A 19,879-nucleotide genomic window follows, 5' to 3' on the forward strand; every position below is an offset into this window, starting at 1 on the left:
CAGCTGATTCCTTGTTGAGTTATGTCTCAAGGTTTTTACAAAGGAATCGACCTACCGGCCAAATGTGAGTAGTGTCAGTTTTTTATGTATCGCCCAACTTCACAAAACACAAACCAAGGGAGGAATACTTGAATAATAGTTTTGATTTGGAGTTGGTATTAAACCCACCACGCCACTCACGTCATTGGAGTTTCCACAAAATGAATTAGTTCAAAATCACTACGCAGCCTAAAACTAGCCCCTCCTCCCCTCCCCCTCCAGTGAACTGGCTACAGTTTATCTACTTCTTCCATAGCATCAGTGACAGACAGACAAAGCCTTTGTCAATCACACTGCTGAGCTCAGGACAATGAAGGTGATAGATGTCGTCAGTAAAGACATTAACAACTCACTGTGTCATCACCCAGCCAATTGAGTGTTTCCTCATCTTAATCTTGACGTCTGGAACAATACACCTTCACCATGGTACGGTGCCTCAGTGGTTTCTCTCCCACCGCTGCCACCACCAGGCCTGTGGGTTTGATCAATGCTGCCGTCAGACGAATGAAAGCAGGCATTAATGTGAAATGTTGCCATAACGGTCTGCACCTTTATTAGCTTCACTGCTAACTTCACCCAACCATGGCTTCTCCATGGGATGGCAGCCATCAGGCCTTTAGAGGCTCTTTGCTGGCTCACTGTTTGAATGATGGCTAGTAATTACTCTGATCTCACCCGTGACCAGCAGCTACGATTGAAAGTCTCAATTCTAGGAGAGTAAGTCATTTCCTCACCTGAACTCCCTCGCTTTTTCTCGACTAAACATTTGGGTCCCGGGCTGCATATGGGTCGTGTATCTACTGACAGTTGTGCCTCACTCTTTGGAGCAGCCAGGTGGCTGGACCTGTTTGGCCTTGGGAAGAGGCTTGTTTTCTGACTGGGGTGAGGAACCTCACCCATGACGGCTTTTTATACTGATAATATATAATGACGACAAACAGCCGAAAACATCTGGGAAATATAAGGGGAAAACACAACCAATAGAACATTACATAGAACATTACGCAGAACAGTGATTGGTCCATGGTCGTGATGTCCTTTAACCCTGAAGTCTATTGACCATCGTACAAATACGTAACATAAATGAAAGGTTCCAAAAAGGGAGGACACAGCACACACGTCTGTCTTTCTCCCTTCCCTCCTGTGTGTGTGGAGTTGTGTCATCATAATCACCTGTGTCTCTGTCATCAGTCTCACTGGAGTCACCTGGTGCCCTGGGTGTGTATACTGTACCTCTCTCCCTAACTCTGTGTGTGTGCACTACGTTCATGCCCTGATGTTCACACTCTCTGTTCCTTGTCCCCTGTAGTGAGTTTTGTGACCTTGCACTTAGGAAATAAACTGCAAATATACATGTAATTATGCAGACACTAAAATAAATCAAGAAGCTTTATTTCAGTATATGGTGTTTTTTTTATCAACAGAACCACTGAAAAATGTCTACATTATACTCTTATTACTCCAAATGTTCTTAGGTGGAAATGTAGGGTGGAAGAGGAGACCAGTCAAACATGCATGACCTTCACGGCACTTAGAGCAGTTTGCCTGCTTTGCATTTCTGATGGGCTGCAAAAATGCAACAAAAACAAAACTCTGTTCCTGTAGGCAGAGCTTATACACGGCTGATTCTTCATTGGCTGTTATTACAATCAAGCAAGTGAGATGAAGTTGAGCTTAACAAAAGAAATGTGGTCATGAATCTTGATAACTTATCTTTGATAACTGTGTTAGTGACCGCTCTCAGAGTGGTCACCTGGTCTGTCTGATCACCCAGTTTGTCGGGTCTCCTGTAACAACAGTCCATCCTTACGGCTCGGTTACGTGTCACTATTGTCCCTGTACCTCGCTGAGGATGTTTTGTTGAAGGGAGGAAGATCTATTGCCAGCACTTCCCCCACTGCAGGAGCCTGAGCCTCACCCTCCTCCCAGCTGTCCTGCACACAGCTGGCTCTTTGAAGACTCTATACTGCACGGAGAATGGGAGATTTGTCAATAAGCCGCCCCGTGGAGGCAGGTAATCTTTATTCATCCACGCTGACATGCTGCAGTGCTTTGTGTTGGGCCGGTGGCAGTGGGTGGGGGTCCCACTATGGCCACTTTTTATGTGCTCGGCAGTGCGGTGGTGAGGAACTGCTGAGGCAGTGCAAGGGTTATTACCTGCAGTTATTTACTCATCTCTATGGAACAAGAAGACAGTTCACAGTTCACATGTGGAGTTTATTGATGTCCAGCCGTAAAAGAGACCAGTATGTATGTGAGGCAAAAGCAAAATTCTAATTAGAATTCTATCCAGGTTTAGATAAATGTTTACAAATCCAATGGTTACTAACATTCTGTGACGAAAGATCCACTGTGTCTGATTACCATCCTCGAAATCAACTCGACTAAATCATGGGCTTTCACAGATTAAGAACCAATCCTCTCAGAGATAAAGACAAGGACAGAGATAAAACAGATCAACAAGGTGACCTACAGCAACACAAGGGGGAGACGACGCTGCTGTAATCCACTATTGTAGGGAATTAAATACAATTAAAAATACATTTTTACTATATTGATCCCATATTTGGGAAATTGTTGTGTTAGCAGCAGATATGCTGTTAACAGGCTGGCCCTAGCAAGCTCCAAGCATGTGGTTCCTCTGGGAATCAAAAAGTGACTCACTTTTACACTTGGTTATTTCCAGCGGTTTCCACTCAGCTTTAAGCTTTCAAAATGTAAACAAACTCGAAAGAGAGACTCAAGAAAACGGAGATGGCTGACTGTAGCTCAATTAGCTTTTTCTAGCATGGTTTCTGCCATTTTTGTTAGGGTGTGGCCTTGAGCAGGGTCACTAGTGTAAAGGTGACAGAGTGGCAGGGTCGACACTATCGTCTCACTCTGCACGCAAACACCCGAGTTTCCAAACCTCTCCACTCTGGGACCCGTATATGAAGAGCACGCAGTTCTCCGCCCCAACACTGCATCCCAGTCTAAATGCAAGGCTAAACTAGAAGTTTCGGGGGAGGGGGGGGACTGTTAGTCCTGTTGTCCATTTACTATTTTGACCTCCATTTGAGAGGTCAACATTGAGCTCCAAAATGCACAAAATGAATGATTGAATATGTAAGAATGTTGTGTAGAAGTAACTGCAGACAGATCAATGTTGAAATCACTCTCCACAGTCACACTATTACACAGCAAACAGTGCATACATACAAATACTTTTATAGGCACAGTGAAATAAGTCGCATAGAAACACACAGAAAATACTACCTCTGTGTTACCAGTTTAACTGGACATGATTATTTTGTGTGGATATTTTATGTCTCAGTTTTGAATAGAGGCTCTTTTATATTTTGCTCTCACAAGAATTGAGATTTCCCCAGTTTGTGAATCAAATGTCTGTATTTATTTGAGTCTTTTCACTGTGCCTCAAATTTGTCCTGCACCATTCTGTAGATGACATCGTCCATCACACGTCTGGCTATGAACCTCGTGTCCACATTGTTGTTAATCTTAGTCACCAGCCAGGGTAGGAAGAACTTCTCAATCTCTTGCTGCGTCTGGTCATAAAAGAATCCATCTCTCCTGAGGGAGGTGAAGATGGCCGGGAACAGGTTAGCTAGCATCTCTCGTGTGAATGCCCGTGCAGCGATTTTCTCCGCCGTCTCCTGTTCTTTCATGATGGCTTCCCTCAGCTGAATAAACCTGCGCTGCTTTTCCTCTCGGTGGCGCCTCTCGTGCTCCCGCAGCCGCTGCACCTCGGCCAGCTCGCTGTTCCTGAGCGCCTGGAAGGCCCTGAACTGTGCCCACACAAAGACCAGCTCCTCCTCCTCCATCACCTCCAGCAGAGACTGTTCTATGGTCCGACCAATCAGGATCTCCAGCACAGGCTGCACCTCCTCCTCAAAGTCAAACAACTCCCCCAACATTATCCTCGTGGCCACGTCTTGGCCCATCTTCTTCGGAGGTTTTACCAGCTGCGCAGGTATGTCCATGATGTCATCGGTCTGACACGTGATGTCTGTGTTCTCAGGGATGTCTCGGAGTGTTTCAATGTAGACGTCTGTTTGTATGCTCATGTGTTTTCTGCCCTGCACTGCTTCAGGAGTCCTTGCTCTCCTCCTGAGCTCCTCTTCTCTCCGGGCTGCAGTCTGACTTATGTTGGGGATGATGTGATCAAAGACTCCAAAATGGTAGTCACACTTCTTGGCGCCATCTTTGCAGTTCTCCAGCGGTCTGGGGTGACTGTAATAGGTGTAAACCCTGTATGGGTTTTTGTTGTCGTGCAAAGAAAAATGCATTTTGCCTCCCCCTCCTGTTAACTGTCAGAGAAGCAGCTGCCACAGTTTTTCTCTAACAGCGCTGTTTGATTGTCGATGTTGTATGAGTGTGTCCTCCAAACTGCTGCTCTCTCTCACTGTGTGTATGTTGTGCAGCATCAAAGGCATTTTCTAAAGTAAAAGTCATAAAAAGATGGCTTTCAAGTTTAGCAGGAATATAAAAGTCTTGGACTTGGAACTGGGTTACTGGGTCAGCTATAGTGATGACATCATCCCTATCCATGATGTCTATCTCTGGAGTCAGAAGTCTGAGTCTGGCACCTATGTTTACGAGCAGAAGTTTTACTCTGTGTACCACTTGATTTCAAATGCCGATTCTGTGAAGTGCGATGTTTTCCCATCTCCACATTTGTACGAGATGATCCAAGACTTTGAGCTGACTGACTGACTGACGTTCAGACACTGAGGACCCTAAAAACGGCAGTACTGGGGTGCACAAATACAACAGATCCAAACCAGGCTGAAATATAACGCGGTGGAACAGTGGCTTGTGGCCTTGCTCTACAGCATAAAGATCATGTTTGAGTCATGGCTTTCTTCAGGTTCTCCATGTTTTCCAGTTTCCTCCCACAGTCCAGAAGTATTCAGAGTGGACATTAGGTTAATGTTCACTTTGAACCGACCGTAGGTGTGAATGTGAGTGTGAACGGTGATTGCCTTTATATGGATTACCAGTTTTCTTTACAGAGAAAATGAGAATCATTTTCATTTCCTTTGTGTTAAAATGTGTTCTGATAAAAAGTTCCAGAGTTGACGGAGCGCCTCAAAAAGTACTTTTAAAAACACGTCTGATTTACCTTTCCTCTGCATGTGTTAAGATAAGCTAAAAAAACTGTCATAGCTTTTACACTGTGTCACTTTAAGGACACATCCCTGTTGGATGGACTTGTTTTGCTGCTCTCTGCCTAAATAATGAGTCCCGTCTGAATAAGGCCCAGGCTGAGGTTTGACACAGACTGTTAGCATCTACTCGTAGCAGCCTTACAACCCTAATGTCAAATCACCTTAGAAACTGCTGGAATGTATTTCCTACAATATAATCAACATCTACGTGTTTTGTGAATTGTGCAGTACTCACCTCTGGCTCCCTCTCCACCAGAAAGCTAAAATTACCAGACATAAATGAAATATTACATCAGTGTGTTCAATCACAGGTGGATGCGATGATGAATCACACTTTGCGAACTTTCTGCAGAAATAAACTGATCACCTGAGAATAAAAACAGTCTCGGTGTGATCAGGTTGGCAGACTGATAACAAGTGTAACATAAAACACAGCTCTGAATCATGTATTCGTGCGGTCTTCACCGTTGGAACAGTCAATGTTTCTGCTTAAACCTCTGTTTCTCTTCCTTTGAAGGAATGTCAAACAGAGGTTCAAGTAGACCACTGGGTATATGCAGATTAATCAGGATTAATCTGCATATACCCTGTGAGAAAAACTTGAATTGATCGACAGCATAATAGTCATTTAGGATTTGCATCTGATTGGTTTAGAGCATTTTTTGTCTGTGGTTCTAATTGATTCAAAATTACCTATTGTATTGAGTGGTCTCTTGTCAGTGGACCCAACCTTTTTCCTTGTGCATGACAAAACAATTACCTAAAATGAACGGTCATCTCATCGTGTAACTCCTCACACCTGTGGGATATGTCCTATAAAGACCTTGTTTCCAGTAACAGGTGGATTGGCTGATTAGAGGAGACGGCGCCTGCAGCTGATGTTGTTGTAAGTCTGAAGCTGAACACCCTCCAATCCACTCATCACTCCTCTGAGGAGCTTTGACTTCAGCCGCCTTTCTCTCTGCTCACAGACTAACCTCTCCCACTCTCTCTGTCTGTCTGTGTGCTTCTTCCCCTGCTGCTATTATTAGCAATGAAAAGGGCGATGAAAAAAAATCCATGCACGGTTTGGTGAACACAGAGAACGCCAAGTCACTTATGGGAGTCTGTCTGGATGTGACTCAGCGCCTACAGTCTGAGAAGAGTGACATCATCTTTCCTGATATCCATTAAACTCGAGTGTTTTTACCGTCGTTTGAATCCGGTCTCGTCATATTCATTCTTCAACGCCTCACATTTCAGGCCGGTGCTGTTTTCACTTAAAATCACTTGAAATCTGTTTGTTCATCTGTGTCTGTCTCCCTGTCTGTCTGAACCGGAGCAGACTTGTCTGTGTCTCTCTGAGACGGTCATTCCCTCAGGCCTCAGCAGCAGCAGCAGCGGCAACGGCGTGTTAGCAACAGGCTCCAAGGCAACCACAACCTCAGCAGCAGCAGCGTGCCAGCATCAGCAGTGCAGGGTTTACAGTTTTGATCTCTGCTCCACAGACAAAAACAGGTCAAACATGAATGACTTCTTTCTTTCACACATTTTCACGTTTGTTCTAAGACTTGGCTCATATTTGCCCACCATGATTCATGAACTACTGTCTACATTTTGACTCGACCGCTGTCAGATCCATTTATTAGTGGCCCCCTATGCCCCATGGGAGGGTGCCTCCCACCCCTATCCAAAAAAAGAGACTTCAAGGGTGCCTCCCACCCCTATCCAAAAAAGAGACTTCATGAAAAAAAACAGACATGGGGTTAATACTGTATTATTATATATGTGGGTGTGTGTGTGGACATAGAGTTTTTACTGCAGTGCGGGAGTATCCTCAGCAGTCTAGGCCTGCAACAGCAAACCATAGCTGACTCAGGTTCATTGACTACTAATTGTGCCTGTCAATCATTAAGACTAATGTTTATGAATGAATACTCTCCAGAGTAACCTCAGGGGTATTGTGTACTTCCTCTGTATTGTGTACAAAACAATAAATGGGACAGAAAAAATATAGGGAGCGCCGTCTACTGCATCAGGTGGTTTAAGATTAATTTCACATTATAAAGGCCTGATGTTTTTTTCATTTAGTACCAGACTTTGGACCAAATTTTGACTTGGTCCCAAATTTACTTTTATTTTGGTCTGCTAAATTTAAATTAGATTAAACCAATGAAAACAAAAAGTGTTAGTATTTATTTATTTTTATTCATCGATTAAACCAATGAAAACAAAAAGTGTTGGTTTTTTTTTATTATTCATTCGTCTCTAATGCGTCCCTACGTTTTGTCGTTGTTATTTATGTCCACATAACGTTCTGTTTGGTTTGAGACTTGGTCATTGACTAAGTCTTCGATGATGATAACGATAACAGCCCTGTGCTCCTTAGCTCTGAGGCTGTCATCTTCAGAGAACGACATTTCCTGGGTTTCCTTTATGCGTGTGTCAGAGCTGTGATGAACCTGGGTTGACGAGGGTGTGGCTTAGATTCATGGGGACTGAAAAACATGTGAAATTTATGGTCATGACCTCCCCGCTCCACTGCCGGATTCTCATTTCTGACTCCTTTACGGCTCCACGCAGACACTAATCACCAGACACACGATAAAACAGGCCTCCCCCTGAAGAGATGAAATGGAACCATTGTCGCAATCGCTGCGACAACTGCCTGTGGGAGCTGAGCTGGAGGCGGCACCGAGGCGTGCATAAAAAAATGTGGTCATTATACTCTTTCTGATCCTTTTTAATTTTATTTTCAGAAATACAGAATAGGAAATCAGCTAAATGATCAACTCAGCCAATTAGATAAACATGCTCTGATCATTTAATCATTTAATGTCCAACAGTCCGCTGCAGCTGCCGTGTGTTTTTGTAGGTAACACTTTCACACCCACTCTGCTGTTGTTCCAGAGGTTCAAGGAGACTGTGAGGTGAGAGTTAAAATAGAAAGCTCAAGCCCTCTTTAAGTGTGAAGCAAATAGAAGAGGAGCTGTTTCATACCAGGGTGGTTACAGTAACTGGAAGGCACTCACCACCCCTTTGACTCGGCATCTCTGCAGGAGTATAAATCTTTTAACGTACTGCGGCCACCGTCAGCGCACCCTGATGGTGTCTGAGAGCGAGATGAGTTAATTGGAGATGATCCTCTATGCCCCAGGTGCCAAGGTCTAGGAGAGTGTGGAGAAGCATCTGTGGATCAGAGGTCAACAGTCAGTACAGCAGCAGGTAATCTATCATGTCCCTGTATTGGACATCTGGACCACAGCCTTGAGAATCACACGAAGAAAAAATAATAATCTTTAAGTACAAGGTCAAGGTGACTTTGCTTTCCTCATCAGAGAAGCCAGCATGGACCTGACGCTGACGGAGGTTATTCGTATTTTCTCTGTCATTTCTTTCCCACAGAAGGAGGATGAACTCCACACACAGGGTTTTGGTGGCGCCAATCTTTTTTCTTTGCATCTTTCATCTTCAGACCTGCCAGACACAGTTCGCCCCATCGCCTGATGCCAAAGTTTATCACACACCTCAAGGATGAAAACAAAAACACTGTGTTTGATGATTGTTTGACTCTGATAGGACTGAAGACGTTTCGGTTTTTCGTCCATATCTGTGGGACCGCAGTTTCTATCGTCCCACTTCCCTGAGGTGAGGTTCCTCAGGGTTCAATACTCACGCCCGTTCTTTTCTCTTTGAGCCTGCTCCTTTATGGGTGTCATCTATGTCATTGTTATGCAGATGATTTTGCCATTAGTTTTTATTTTCCAGCACTTTGGTTCAACTCTGTTGTTTTAACATGTACTTGTTGAGAAGAATGATATTTCCTCTTTAAAATGTACCCCTCTTCAAAAAGGTTTGCACATGTACATGGGACAGTTTTGTTAGGTGTGATGTTGATTTTAAATGTAAGGACGCGAACTGTAGTGTCCGAAATTTAGCTGCACACAAATACATTCTCTGGACTTCGGGGATTTGTTTTTTCATTATCTTTTAACTGATGAATAATAATAATAATAAAATAATAATAATAAAAACAGACAACAGAATGATGTGCACCTCATTAACGTCACGTCTTTATTGAAGTGGTTTCATACAGCAATGCATTAGTTGCAACAGTAAAGAGAACAGCACGTCAACTACATTCAATCTATATGCCTCGTTGAGTCACATTAGCTCTAATTAACACTAACAATTAAATATTTGCACAAGAATCAAATACATGGCCAGGGAACGCTGCTGCTGGTGTTTTAAGGCATTTACACCCTACAGTGTTTGTCCTTTGGCTAAATGTTGGCATTTTAGGACTGTGGAGAATGTGGGTAGTATTTTCAGAGATGTGCATGCCAGATGTATGTGCTCTGGAAGGGTTGGCTGTGCTGGAGGGGTTTTTTTCTATGTGTGTGGAAACTGTTGATGCCAGTGGAAAACCTAGAACTATTCTACTGTTTTTTTTCTTTGATATGTTCTTGTACTTCACATACGTTTTTCATGAGATAGAACAGTCTAGTAATGGTGGTCCACGGTGTATGGAAAATGAACGCACTTGCTACAGTACTAGGAAGTTTTCACAAGCCTCATATGAAACAGCAGGAACCTGAACTGGGACAGTGAGGAGAGGAGATCCGTAGTTGTCTATTTGGTTTGAAGTGCATTGTGTCAGTGCATGTGTTACAAACATGACCAACTGCAACAGCAGTGCAAACGCATGAGTTAAAAGCTACGAGTCTATCACACTGAAAGATATCTATTGGTGCGCTCAGACTACAACAGGCGTTTTATCCAGTCATGGCCACAGGCACAAACACAGAGGTGAACATTTGTCACACACAACAAGGTTTGGCAGCTATTCACTGAGTCCAGAGTGTAGTGTGAGTTTTGTTGAAGTACAGTACAGTTTATGAGACTAAAAATCTGTTCAATCATCCAGAGGAGAAAAGGCCTTGCTTTCTTCTTTTTATTATTTATTTTCCCATCATCTTGCAGCAGATCTTACACAGCACATTATGCAAACTAATCTAATCTTTTCCTTCCCAACTAAGCCTAGAGACTGTTAAAAGCCTTGTCTTAAAGCTGACCTACAAGCTAGCTAGCAAAAGTCAATGACACCGAGTAATAAATGCCCATAATGATTCCCACACATTAGTAAGAATGAAGCCAGGGTCTAAACTTCTTAGGTAGAGTGTGCAGGAATTTTGTGTGGGATTCTGAGTAAGAGGAGTTTTCTCTCTCTCCTGCAGGGCGTGCAGTTTGTTCTGGTCTGAACATTAACTCCAGTGGTACAACTTTTTTTCATATTTATATCTTTGGAAACCTTAGAAATGAACCTACTGGCTATAATAAGCTCACTGCTCTGAAGTACACCCATATATACCCTCTGCTAACACAATGCCCCTGTTTTTGTGTTTAATTGAAGCTAATGCACTTTACATTGCAACACTGCCACCTATCAGGTACGTGTTTACTGGCCAAAACTCTGAATATCTGAATCGAAGGAACAGGGAAAGACTAGTGACTGTGGACGTGACTCTTGTAAGACATTCCTGCCAACTCTACCATTTACAGCTTAACAGTCCCATGGCAATGGCATAGGCCAACCTCTAATATCAAGGGAAGTGTGGCTGGATGGATGGATGGATGGATGGATGGATTGACGGACCATTTGAAACCATGCAAACAATGGAATTCTACATTCACCATGCAAATTGTGCTCCGTCACTACAAGTCATCCCATTTAAAAAAGCTTTAAAGTAGCTGCAGGTAAACTGACCCCTATAGTGTAACTCATTCAAACAGTGGCTCGTTGGCTGTGATCATTGTGCAGGAGGAAAGGAGGATAGGAGGAGACACTTGGTTTTTTGAAGCTCCAGTCTTACTGACGGCATCATGAATTATGGCTCAGTTATTGCACTGTCATTATATGATGATGTTCATTTTGGCCAGGATCCTATAATTCTACAACGTTCACTCACTTCCTGTCTTGTTATCTTTGCACGGCAGACACCTGTTTTCTGTGCAGACATTGAATTCTATATGTGTTAAGATCATCTTATGTGATAAAAGTGCTTCATGGTCTACAGTATCAAACTCTATGTGCTGATAGTATGTTAGTCATAGAAGTACCTGTTATTCTTTTCATGTTAAATCCGAAAATCCGGTAATGTAAGTTATGCATTTTTTTGTCTGTGGTCCAGTACCAATTGGCCAGGGGGTTGAGGACCACTGATTAAGGGAACGCATGTGAGGAGAAATAGAATGATAGAACAACATAAAACAAACCCAGAACCCAGTGACTGTACTCCTGATTTAAGAGACTCCTACCATCTCACTTAGAAACTACTCAGAGACCTTAGCTAGGTTTGTTTTAGGGCAGTAATGAATGTAGAGGTTAGGCTAATGGGATAACGGGAGGTTTTCGGTTTTAGAAACGGGATTTTAGTTTTTCTGATTGGTGGTGTTATCACTGGCGTCTGGTTGCTTCTCTATCTTTTTAGTGGTGACCACTGTCTCCTCGTAAACTTCACGGTGGGACATTTTGCCTCCAGATTTGCTCTCCTGCTGCTGGTCTTCTTCCTTCCCCTCCTTCTTGGAACCTTTGCTAGAGCTGCTGTAGATGCGGGTCTGGTAGCCGTAGCCTTGCCCAGCCCCAGCAGTTATGGAGGGGGCAGAGTAGGTCATGCCTGTGCCAATGCGAGTCTCCTCTCCTTCAAGAAGTTTCCTGTAGATATGATTTGATTTGTTTTTATTCGAAAGAAAGAATCCAGGTGCAAATAAGTAAGCAGCAATCGCAACAAATCAATCAATAATGTAACTGCACAAGGTCACAGAATGCTGAACGTTGGATAGGTGAAGATGTGGCCCAACATAAATGAAGCTGTCCTTCTGTATGACATGAACCTGCAGTACAAAGCTAAACTAAAAAGAAAAAAAAAACACTGCACCGTGTTTTACACCTTTATGATGTTTACAAAAACGTCAGACATATGAAAAGAACATGTAAAATATTTGATACTACAGTTTACCTGTAGGCTGCAATTTCGATATCCAGAGCCATTTTGACATTCAGCAGGTCCTGGTACTCCCTGAGGTGACGAGCCATCTCGTTCTTTGTGGACCTAAGTTCATTCTCCAGCTCAGCCATGCTCTCCTAAGAACAATGGAATGAAAAAAGCAAATATATGTCGCTTGTCAATTGCTTGCTGATGGACAGTTCCAGCTTTTACACAAAGGAAATTTTTTTTATTCTGTCCAGAGTGTAATTACAGTCGATTTTGCGCACAGAGGAACGGTTTACTGCTGGATCAACGTAATTTTAGTTATACGTAATAATAACTAAAAGGCTAAATTGGCTAAAATATCTCATCTCTGCCACAGTTATTAGGTGGGCGTTGTCGGATGCAGCTGCTGAGCTCGTGTCCCAGGAGGGAGAGTTTTCAGCACCACGGACAGAGCCAGAGCGGCAACAGCTGGTCCTGCTAAAAAAATGTTGTTCAATATTTTTTGAAAATAAAAAGTAAAGCAACCGTGGTATATTTCATTAAAATAACATTTATAGTTCATAATAAACGTACACAAAACCTCCCATATCGAGTTGGTCAATACAATGAAATTACCTGGTAGTTGCTAATCTCCACCATGTGCCTGTCCTCCATCTCGCGCAGCTGCTTATCCAGAGACTCGTTGGTTCCCCTCAGACTCTCGATCTCGATGGTCTTGGACTGCAGCTGCCTCCTGAATTCATTCATTTCTTCCCTGCTAGCCCGGATCACCTCAGTGCTCCGGTTGGCCTGCTCGGAAAGGTCCGCAAACTTGGTCTTGTACCACTCCTCGGCAGACTGCAGGTTCTTGGACGCCATGGACTCATACTGGCCGCGGATCTCCTTTAGGGCGGAGGTCAGGTCCGGCTTGGACATCTCCATCTCCACAGACACCTGGGCTGCTTGGATCATGTCTGTGAGCTCGGCTACCTCTTCTTCATGCACCTTTCTAAGGAAGTTAATCTCATCCAAGAGGGATTCCACCTTCTTCTCCAGGTCCAGACGCACCATGGTAGCATCATCCACGTCTTTCTTGAAAGCCTTGAGGGTGGCCTCCGCCTCCTCCCGGGCACGGAACTCCTCTTCATATTTCCCCCTGAGTTTCTGCAGGTCGTCTTCGATGTTATCTCTTTCGATCAGGAGCTGGGACTTCTCTCCGTTCAGTTCTTCCAGCTGGGAGCGCAGTTCTCGGATCTCCTGTTGGTACAATTCAGCCAAACGGGACGGTTCGCTCTGCCTCTGCCGCAGCGCCACCAGCTCCGTCTCCAACACTTTGTTGCTTTGCTCCAAGTTGCGCACCTTCTCGATGAACATCGCGAAGCGGTCGTTGAGACCTTGCATTTGTTCTTTTTCATTGGTGCGGATGATTTTGAACTCATTGTTGAGCACGCTGCTCTGGGCCAGGTCGAAGGTCTCCAGCGGCATCGGTGAAGAGAAGGAGCGCCCGGACTTCTTGCTGTAGGAGCCCAGAGATGGAACGTTGCTCCTGGACAGAGAGGAGGAACGGTAACTTCCACGAGGAGATGCGCTCATGGTTGTCCGCGAAGGAGAGGAAGCGTAACGCGGAGAATCGCCAAAAATTCTCCGGTAGGAGGAAGAGGAGAAGACTTCAGATCCGTAGCTCATCTTGACTTGTTCTGAGACAGAGCAGAGAAGTGGGCGCGTCCCCTTTTTATAGAGGGACCAGCCCATTGACTTCTCAATGCTCTGTCGTAATAATCCGCCACGGTCCGTTCTAGGTGCCTCAGGTTGTCCAGTCTTTACGCAGACAACGTAGATACGTTTGTTATGATTGTTTTTCTTTTTTTAAAAACACTCCACTTCACTAATCCTCACCGTTCTCCAGATGCGCGTAACTGGGGCTGGTCTCTGTGCGCAGCAGATGGAACTGTCCTGTTTGGCGCAGGGGTGACGTGTCAGAGCTTGGGTCCTTGCTGCACATTTGAAACACACGAAAACAAAATGTAGTATATTTTTCCTAACCTCGAGCCCACCTTACGTCAAGTCAAGTTTATCTTTGGACTTGTAATATGAGAACATAATACAGTCATGTCATCATAAATTATAGCATTTGACCACAATGTATTTTTCATTTATACATAATAATAATAATAAAAACTATGACACACTGAGCAGTGTCTTGGCAAAAGTGGCAAAATACTAGATTTTTACTGCAAGAGGGGGAGACCAGGAGCAGATCAACAACACTACACACCAAGTACAGCCAGACAAGCGGACAGAGTATGAACAGTACAGTCGTATAGTGTTATATATGTGTTTTTGTGTTTTCAAAGACTGAGTGGTCTGTGTCTGTATTTCAGTGTTCTGAAATAAATGTCCAAAATAAAACATCACAACATGAAATGTGACCTTTTATCTATGACCCAAAGTAAAAATAATAATAATAACAATAACACCAAAGACGGCCTAAAAGTACACTTCCTAAGTGAGTTCCATGTAGTATTAAAAAGTATGAGAGAAATTTCTGTAAAATTAGATTGATTATTGGTATTAATTACAATACATTTTATTTATTTTGAATAAAATATCCATACATTTTCCTTTGACTAACATTTGTCTTGTTTCTTAGATTAAGGTCTAGTTTTACAGCCCTCTCTAAAAAAAAAAGGTCCCATCGACAGGACTCTGCTGCCCCCTGTTGTCAAACCACCGTCCACACCAGATAGATAGATAGATACTGTAGATAGATAGATAGATAGATAGATAGATAGATAGATAGATAGATAGATAGATAGATAGATAGATAGATAGATGGATGGATCATTTGTGTCAGTAAAACCTAAATTAATTTAGGAATGTATGACGTAAATGTGTAGCCTCTGTTAAGACTGTGGTAGAAGCGTAACATCTCTTTTCTATATTCAGATAAGCTTCAGGAATATTTAAAAATATTACAAATATGCAAAAGCAATTACAGATTTTATAGAATGTGTGTCCAGTGAAGCACTGTTCCTTTTGATACATATCTTTATATTATTTCGTATGTTTTTAACAGAAGACATATAACTATGTATGATGATGTATAATGTATGATCCATTCTGCTGAGCTTTTGAACATTTGAAAATCACTCAGGAAACATTGAATATTTTTGTATTTTGTTTGCCTTTCCCTGTACATGCCCTGTGGGGACAAATAAAGCTTTTGGTATTGAACCAAATGTTTTCTTCTTATGTAACTGTCAACAGTTATGGAACCAGGAATGAGGCCATTGTATGGACTTTCAGCACTGCTGATGTTTCAAACAGAAACAGTTTTATGTAACATTTGTGTATGGTAAAACCAAAGGCACGGGTGAAATGCAAGTCTTAGCCTAATTTAGTTTGGTTTCAAATATTGTGGTTTAAAATATCACATTATACTTTTACAGTACGCTGCAGGTGGGTGGAGTGGATGAAGACACATGTAAATGGTGATCTGTGACAAAAGAATCGCAATAAAGAAGAACAAGAAAAATAAGAAAAATAAATTATTATTTGCTGCATCAAAGTCACAATATTGTTTCATTGTTGTTGTTTCATTTCATTGACGTAAGGGTCATGTGACTGTAGACGGGGAGGAGGAAGACCCGCCTCCTCATGACATACATTGTTAGGCCACGCCCCTTGAATGTCTCACAACAACAGCTGGCTGCAGAAGGACAGACCGAGAAGCGAAGTCAGGACAGGAAGATTGACCCTCTGCTGGACTCTACAGAGTAAACACGTTAGCACCTCACTAACAACAACGAGAACAACAACAAACACACATCTTCTAATTTCCCTTCAGTCTTTTCAGAAGCTCACGGCGCATGCGCAGAGCCACAGACGGTGCAGTAGTTTTAATCTGGAACTCAGAGGTGAGTACAGTAATGTGTTCCTGCTCACTGATGATTAGAAGCAGTCAAATGTGCCTCCTCCTCTCCTCTGTCCCCTCACTTCTCTTTGTGTCTGTTGTTTTGGCATCAACACCGACGCAGACAACGCTGTTGCCTTCTGTTTTTTTTTTTCAGTGTCAGACATGACAGAGCAGGAAGGGGACTCCTTCAACCGACTGTTAGCCAACGGTAATAGTTTAGTTAAAAACCTCAACAAACGTCTGTTTATTTGTTGTGTTGTCAGCTTATTTAGGCTTTCTCTCTGTGTTGAACCGTAGCTTTAGCCTGTGTCCAGTTCGTTTATTACCACTTTATGTCGGTTACGGTCACATTCGTGTCACACTATTTGAAAATACACTACATCCGGCATTGGCATTGCTCTTCTTTGTCGTTTTTTTAAACCAATAAACTCAGAATAGTACGGCTAAATACGATAATATCGCGATAGAGAATGGCCCTAAGAGACCGATTGCTGTCTCGTTCCGTGATTATTACAAAATATGGCATTGTTTCGCGTAAAATACACGAAGGCCTGTCAACAGTTGATATCATATATTATAAAAATAAGAAACAAACATTACTTTTAAAAAATCAGATTATAAGAGACAGTGACCGGGTTTGTGCATATATATATATATATTGTAAACAGCAGACTGACGGTTTTCTGTTTTCTGCTGTATAGGTTAGGTCTTTGGTTTTACAAGAGTATGGTATTTTCCCACTTAGGTTACATGCATGAGATGTGAGAGGACATTTCTTTTTCCCCTATAGATCTAGTGCAACATGTGTTAATATGTTTTCAGATCAGTTTTGCACAGGCCTGGCATCAGGTTTTACAAATTTGCTCATAAAAATTACTTAAAAATGAGAAATGTTATAAATGTGCAAAAAAAATTCTACGTAGATGTTCAGTGCAGTACAGGACATAGTAAAAAGATACCTTTGACACGGTGTCTCTGTGACCCTGTTGACTTAACTTTGCCACATCAGCATATCAGTGTCTTTTGCATTTGTGCTGCTTTCACACAGTAAACAAGACTTCCCTTTTCCCTTCCTTCAACTCCCCTCAACTCCTTCTTTCCAGTGACTGTAGGAGAACATCAGCATCAAAAAGGAAAAAAAAACATCACCAGCCACAGAGAAAAAAACTACACACAAAATAACAGATTTACAACTCGATGACAAAATATCATTTGTCTGTTCATAGATTTGTGCCTTGTCTGAATGTCCGTTTTTGTGCGTGTGGGAGGAGCTTAGGGGGAGGTGGGGCGGTCAACTAATCACATGTCATATGAGGCTTCTGTAGTTTTTGTTGCAAACATGTCTTTGTGTGACTTGTTGTCTGTAATTCATTTCATGGTAAATGTACTTTCACTGTGGCCTCTTATTTTTACCCGTGAGTGTCACAGGGAAGACTTTAATGGAGTCCGGGTCTAAAACCCGAGCTGATGTGACCTGTTCTACTTTCTCCATGACTTGAATGTTCTCCCTTCATTTATGGCTCACTGTGTCCTCAAATTCAGGCTGGCACTGATCAAACGGTCATTATATGATAATGGGTGTTGTGAGAGGTAACGTCGCCACTGTTACACTTTTGTCACAGAGGAGATATGTTTGTCTGTTAAGTGACTGATATCCTTTCACAGCCACTGATAATGCAGGTTGAAACCTGTTCTCCCGTTTTAATAATCCAACCTCGATGACTCCACCCAAATTCTCACACACTACACGATCACATTTTCCACTGCTCATATAAGTAAGAAAGTAAGAGCTTTTGATTTGTTTCTCCTCAGACCTTGACAGTTTTTTAAAGATGACCACCTCATGGAGTGACAGACTGCAGAAATATGCAGACCTGCCTGCCAACATGGATGGACTGGCAATGAAGAAGTACAGACGAGAGCCCTACCACAGGTCAGAGACACTTCAGTCCTATGTGCATCATGATACAGGTAGTTAAGAACATACAAGAAGAATAAAATAAAGTCAGAAGTGCAGAACATGAAGATCAAAGCTATACTTTGATCCAAACACACCTACTGTCTTTATTGCTTTACATGTTGGTGTAAATGTTTAAAGAATGTTTTCTCTGAGGATATCTGTAGAGTAGCTGAAATTAATTGTTGTTTCCTGTTGTGTGACCTGTGTAAATATTAACCATGTTATTCACAAGTGAGGGGAAAACGTGAGGGAAACCTGGAGTATTTTGCAAAAACCATTACCACATGTTTGTCTGTCCAAAACCACTGTACTGGTTAAAAAAAACACATTTTGCAATATGCCAGTGATAGCTGTACACTCCATAGGTATTAATATTTGTTCTTTAAAGTTCCAACTTTCCTGACATCAACACAAACCTTAAGGGAAATGACTGCTTGATGAATGGCGCAAAGGAAGTAAGTAACCAAAAAAACAGCAGCAGAGCAACACTACTAGTAAAACACTGGTAATTTAACCCTATGTTACAGTGATGGTAAGAGGTGTGTGTTGGTAAGAATCTGGTGGTACGATGTGTATCACAATACTGGGAAAACTATATTGGTTACTATATAGTATCGATACATTACTGTGAAACAAAATATCACAGTATCTCAGTGTATCAATGGTTTTTTAGACCCTTGTCATTATAAGTGATGTAGGAGAGCACCATTTGTGGGAAAATGAAGCAGGGCTACAGTATTGGAGAAAGTGAAAATTATTGAGAGAAAGAATGAAAGAAATTGCCACTCCTTCAGGGACCATTCGAGTATTCTTAATAAATCATTAATTATGTAAATGCTACATCATGCTTAGCGTCTATGTGTGTCATTCAAGAGGAATGACTGCAGTTCATTTTGTTACTCTTCTAGCAATGTTGTACAGTTTGGGCCTGTGTTGGTTGGAAACTGCCTGGAGTCAAACCATCTGATTTTAGGAGGAGTTTATTCCCTGTCAGAACGTGGGCTGGTTTTGTTTAATGTTTAACTCACCCATACTGACGAGTCATGTGTCTCTACCTAACACTGTTGTTTTTCCAGTATGACATAACCACTAGTGGTCAAAGGTCAATATAACTTAACATGGCTTTGCCCTTTGTGTGCCAGGACAGCAAAATGACAAAGCATGCATTTAAACATAATTAGGTCAGAGTTCACTCATTACCGTAGAGCAGGGGTGTCAAACTCAAATTCATAGTGGGCCAAAATTAAAAACTGGGATGCAGTCGCAGGCCAAATTTAATATTTATTGAAAAATTGACTGGAAATGTGCATGTTTTCCCTTCTTCCCAGATATGTAATGTAGAATGTTTTCATATGGAAACAAACTTTAGTTTTGCATAAACATTGAATCTGGAACAACCAAAGCTTAATATTATAAACACATCAGAAATTATTGAAATAAGTACAATAACATCAGTAGTATTTGTTTCTGATTAATTCTCTTCATCTGTAGCCTTTCAAGTTATTTTTTAATGTAAATCTTTTTTTACAGGCCAACACCAAAAACAAAAACAAAATGTGCTACAACATAGCACATACACTGCTAATACTACAAATCCTGTCAGTATATAGGGGATATGTAGTGGCAGGTCGACTCTAGTACACGTTTGATAGGTCTCGCGGGCCAAATATAATTACAATGCGGACCAGATTTGGTCCCGGACCTGAGTTTGACACGTGTCGTAGAGTGTAAAAGTCATTTAAATATTGTAGTGATGAAACATGCAATACATTTGAAGATAAGACAGACAACTGTTGTTTAAACATAAATATGTTTTAGTCAGTCCAGGTGATTTCTTGACATT

General features: G+C 42.1%; 2 protein-coding genes and 1 pseudogene across 8 annotated transcripts in view; 1 reads left to right on the plus strand and 2 right to left on the minus strand.

Annotated features, from left to right (window-relative positions):
* Positions 1-1,027: 1,027 nt before the first annotated feature.
* LOC107989043 (radial spoke head protein 3 homolog B pseudogene) lies at positions 1,028-6,889 on the minus strand (annotated as a pseudogene).
* Positions 6,890-10,555: 3,666 nt separating this feature from the next.
* Positions 10,556-14,248, minus strand: inab (internexin neuronal intermediate filament protein, alpha b). The gene is made up of 3 exons (XM_008317366.3): positions 12,797-14,248; positions 12,206-12,330; positions 10,556-11,901 (listed from the first exon to the last, which is right to left on the minus strand). The coding sequence occupies exons 1-3, from the start codon at positions 13,910-13,912 to the stop codon at positions 11,619-11,621; spliced, it is 1,524 nt and encodes a 507-aa protein (XP_008315588.1). The 5' UTR covers positions 13,913-14,248; the 3' UTR covers positions 10,556-11,618.
* Positions 14,249-15,843: 1,595 nt separating this feature from the next.
* The window catches only part of nt5c2b (5'-nucleotidase, cytosolic IIb), a 19,964-nt gene continuing 15,928 nt past the window's right edge, over positions 15,844-19,879 (plus strand). Inside the window, exons 1-4 of one of the 7 annotated variants that reach the window (XM_008317364.2) lie at positions 15,851-15,936; positions 16,008-16,077; positions 16,231-16,284; positions 17,889-18,009. In XM_008317364.2, coding sequence (XP_008315586.1) covers positions 16,239-16,284; positions 17,889-18,009 — 167 coding nt within the window. In that variant the 5' untranslated portion in view covers positions 15,851-15,936; positions 16,008-16,077; positions 16,231-16,238. Of the gene's footprint in view, positions 16,078-16,197; positions 16,285-17,888; positions 18,010-19,879 lie in introns of all 7 variants that reach the window. The other 6 variants (XM_025058229.1, XM_025058233.1, XM_025058227.1 and 3 more) reach the window with 6 other exon arrangements.

This window comes from Cynoglossus semilaevis, chromosome 9, assembly GCF_000523025.1.
Source record: "Cynoglossus semilaevis isolate Cse_v1.0 chromosome 9, Cse_v1.0, whole genome shotgun sequence".
Taxonomy (NCBI): Eukaryota; Metazoa; Chordata; class Actinopteri; order Pleuronectiformes; family Cynoglossidae; genus Cynoglossus; species Cynoglossus semilaevis.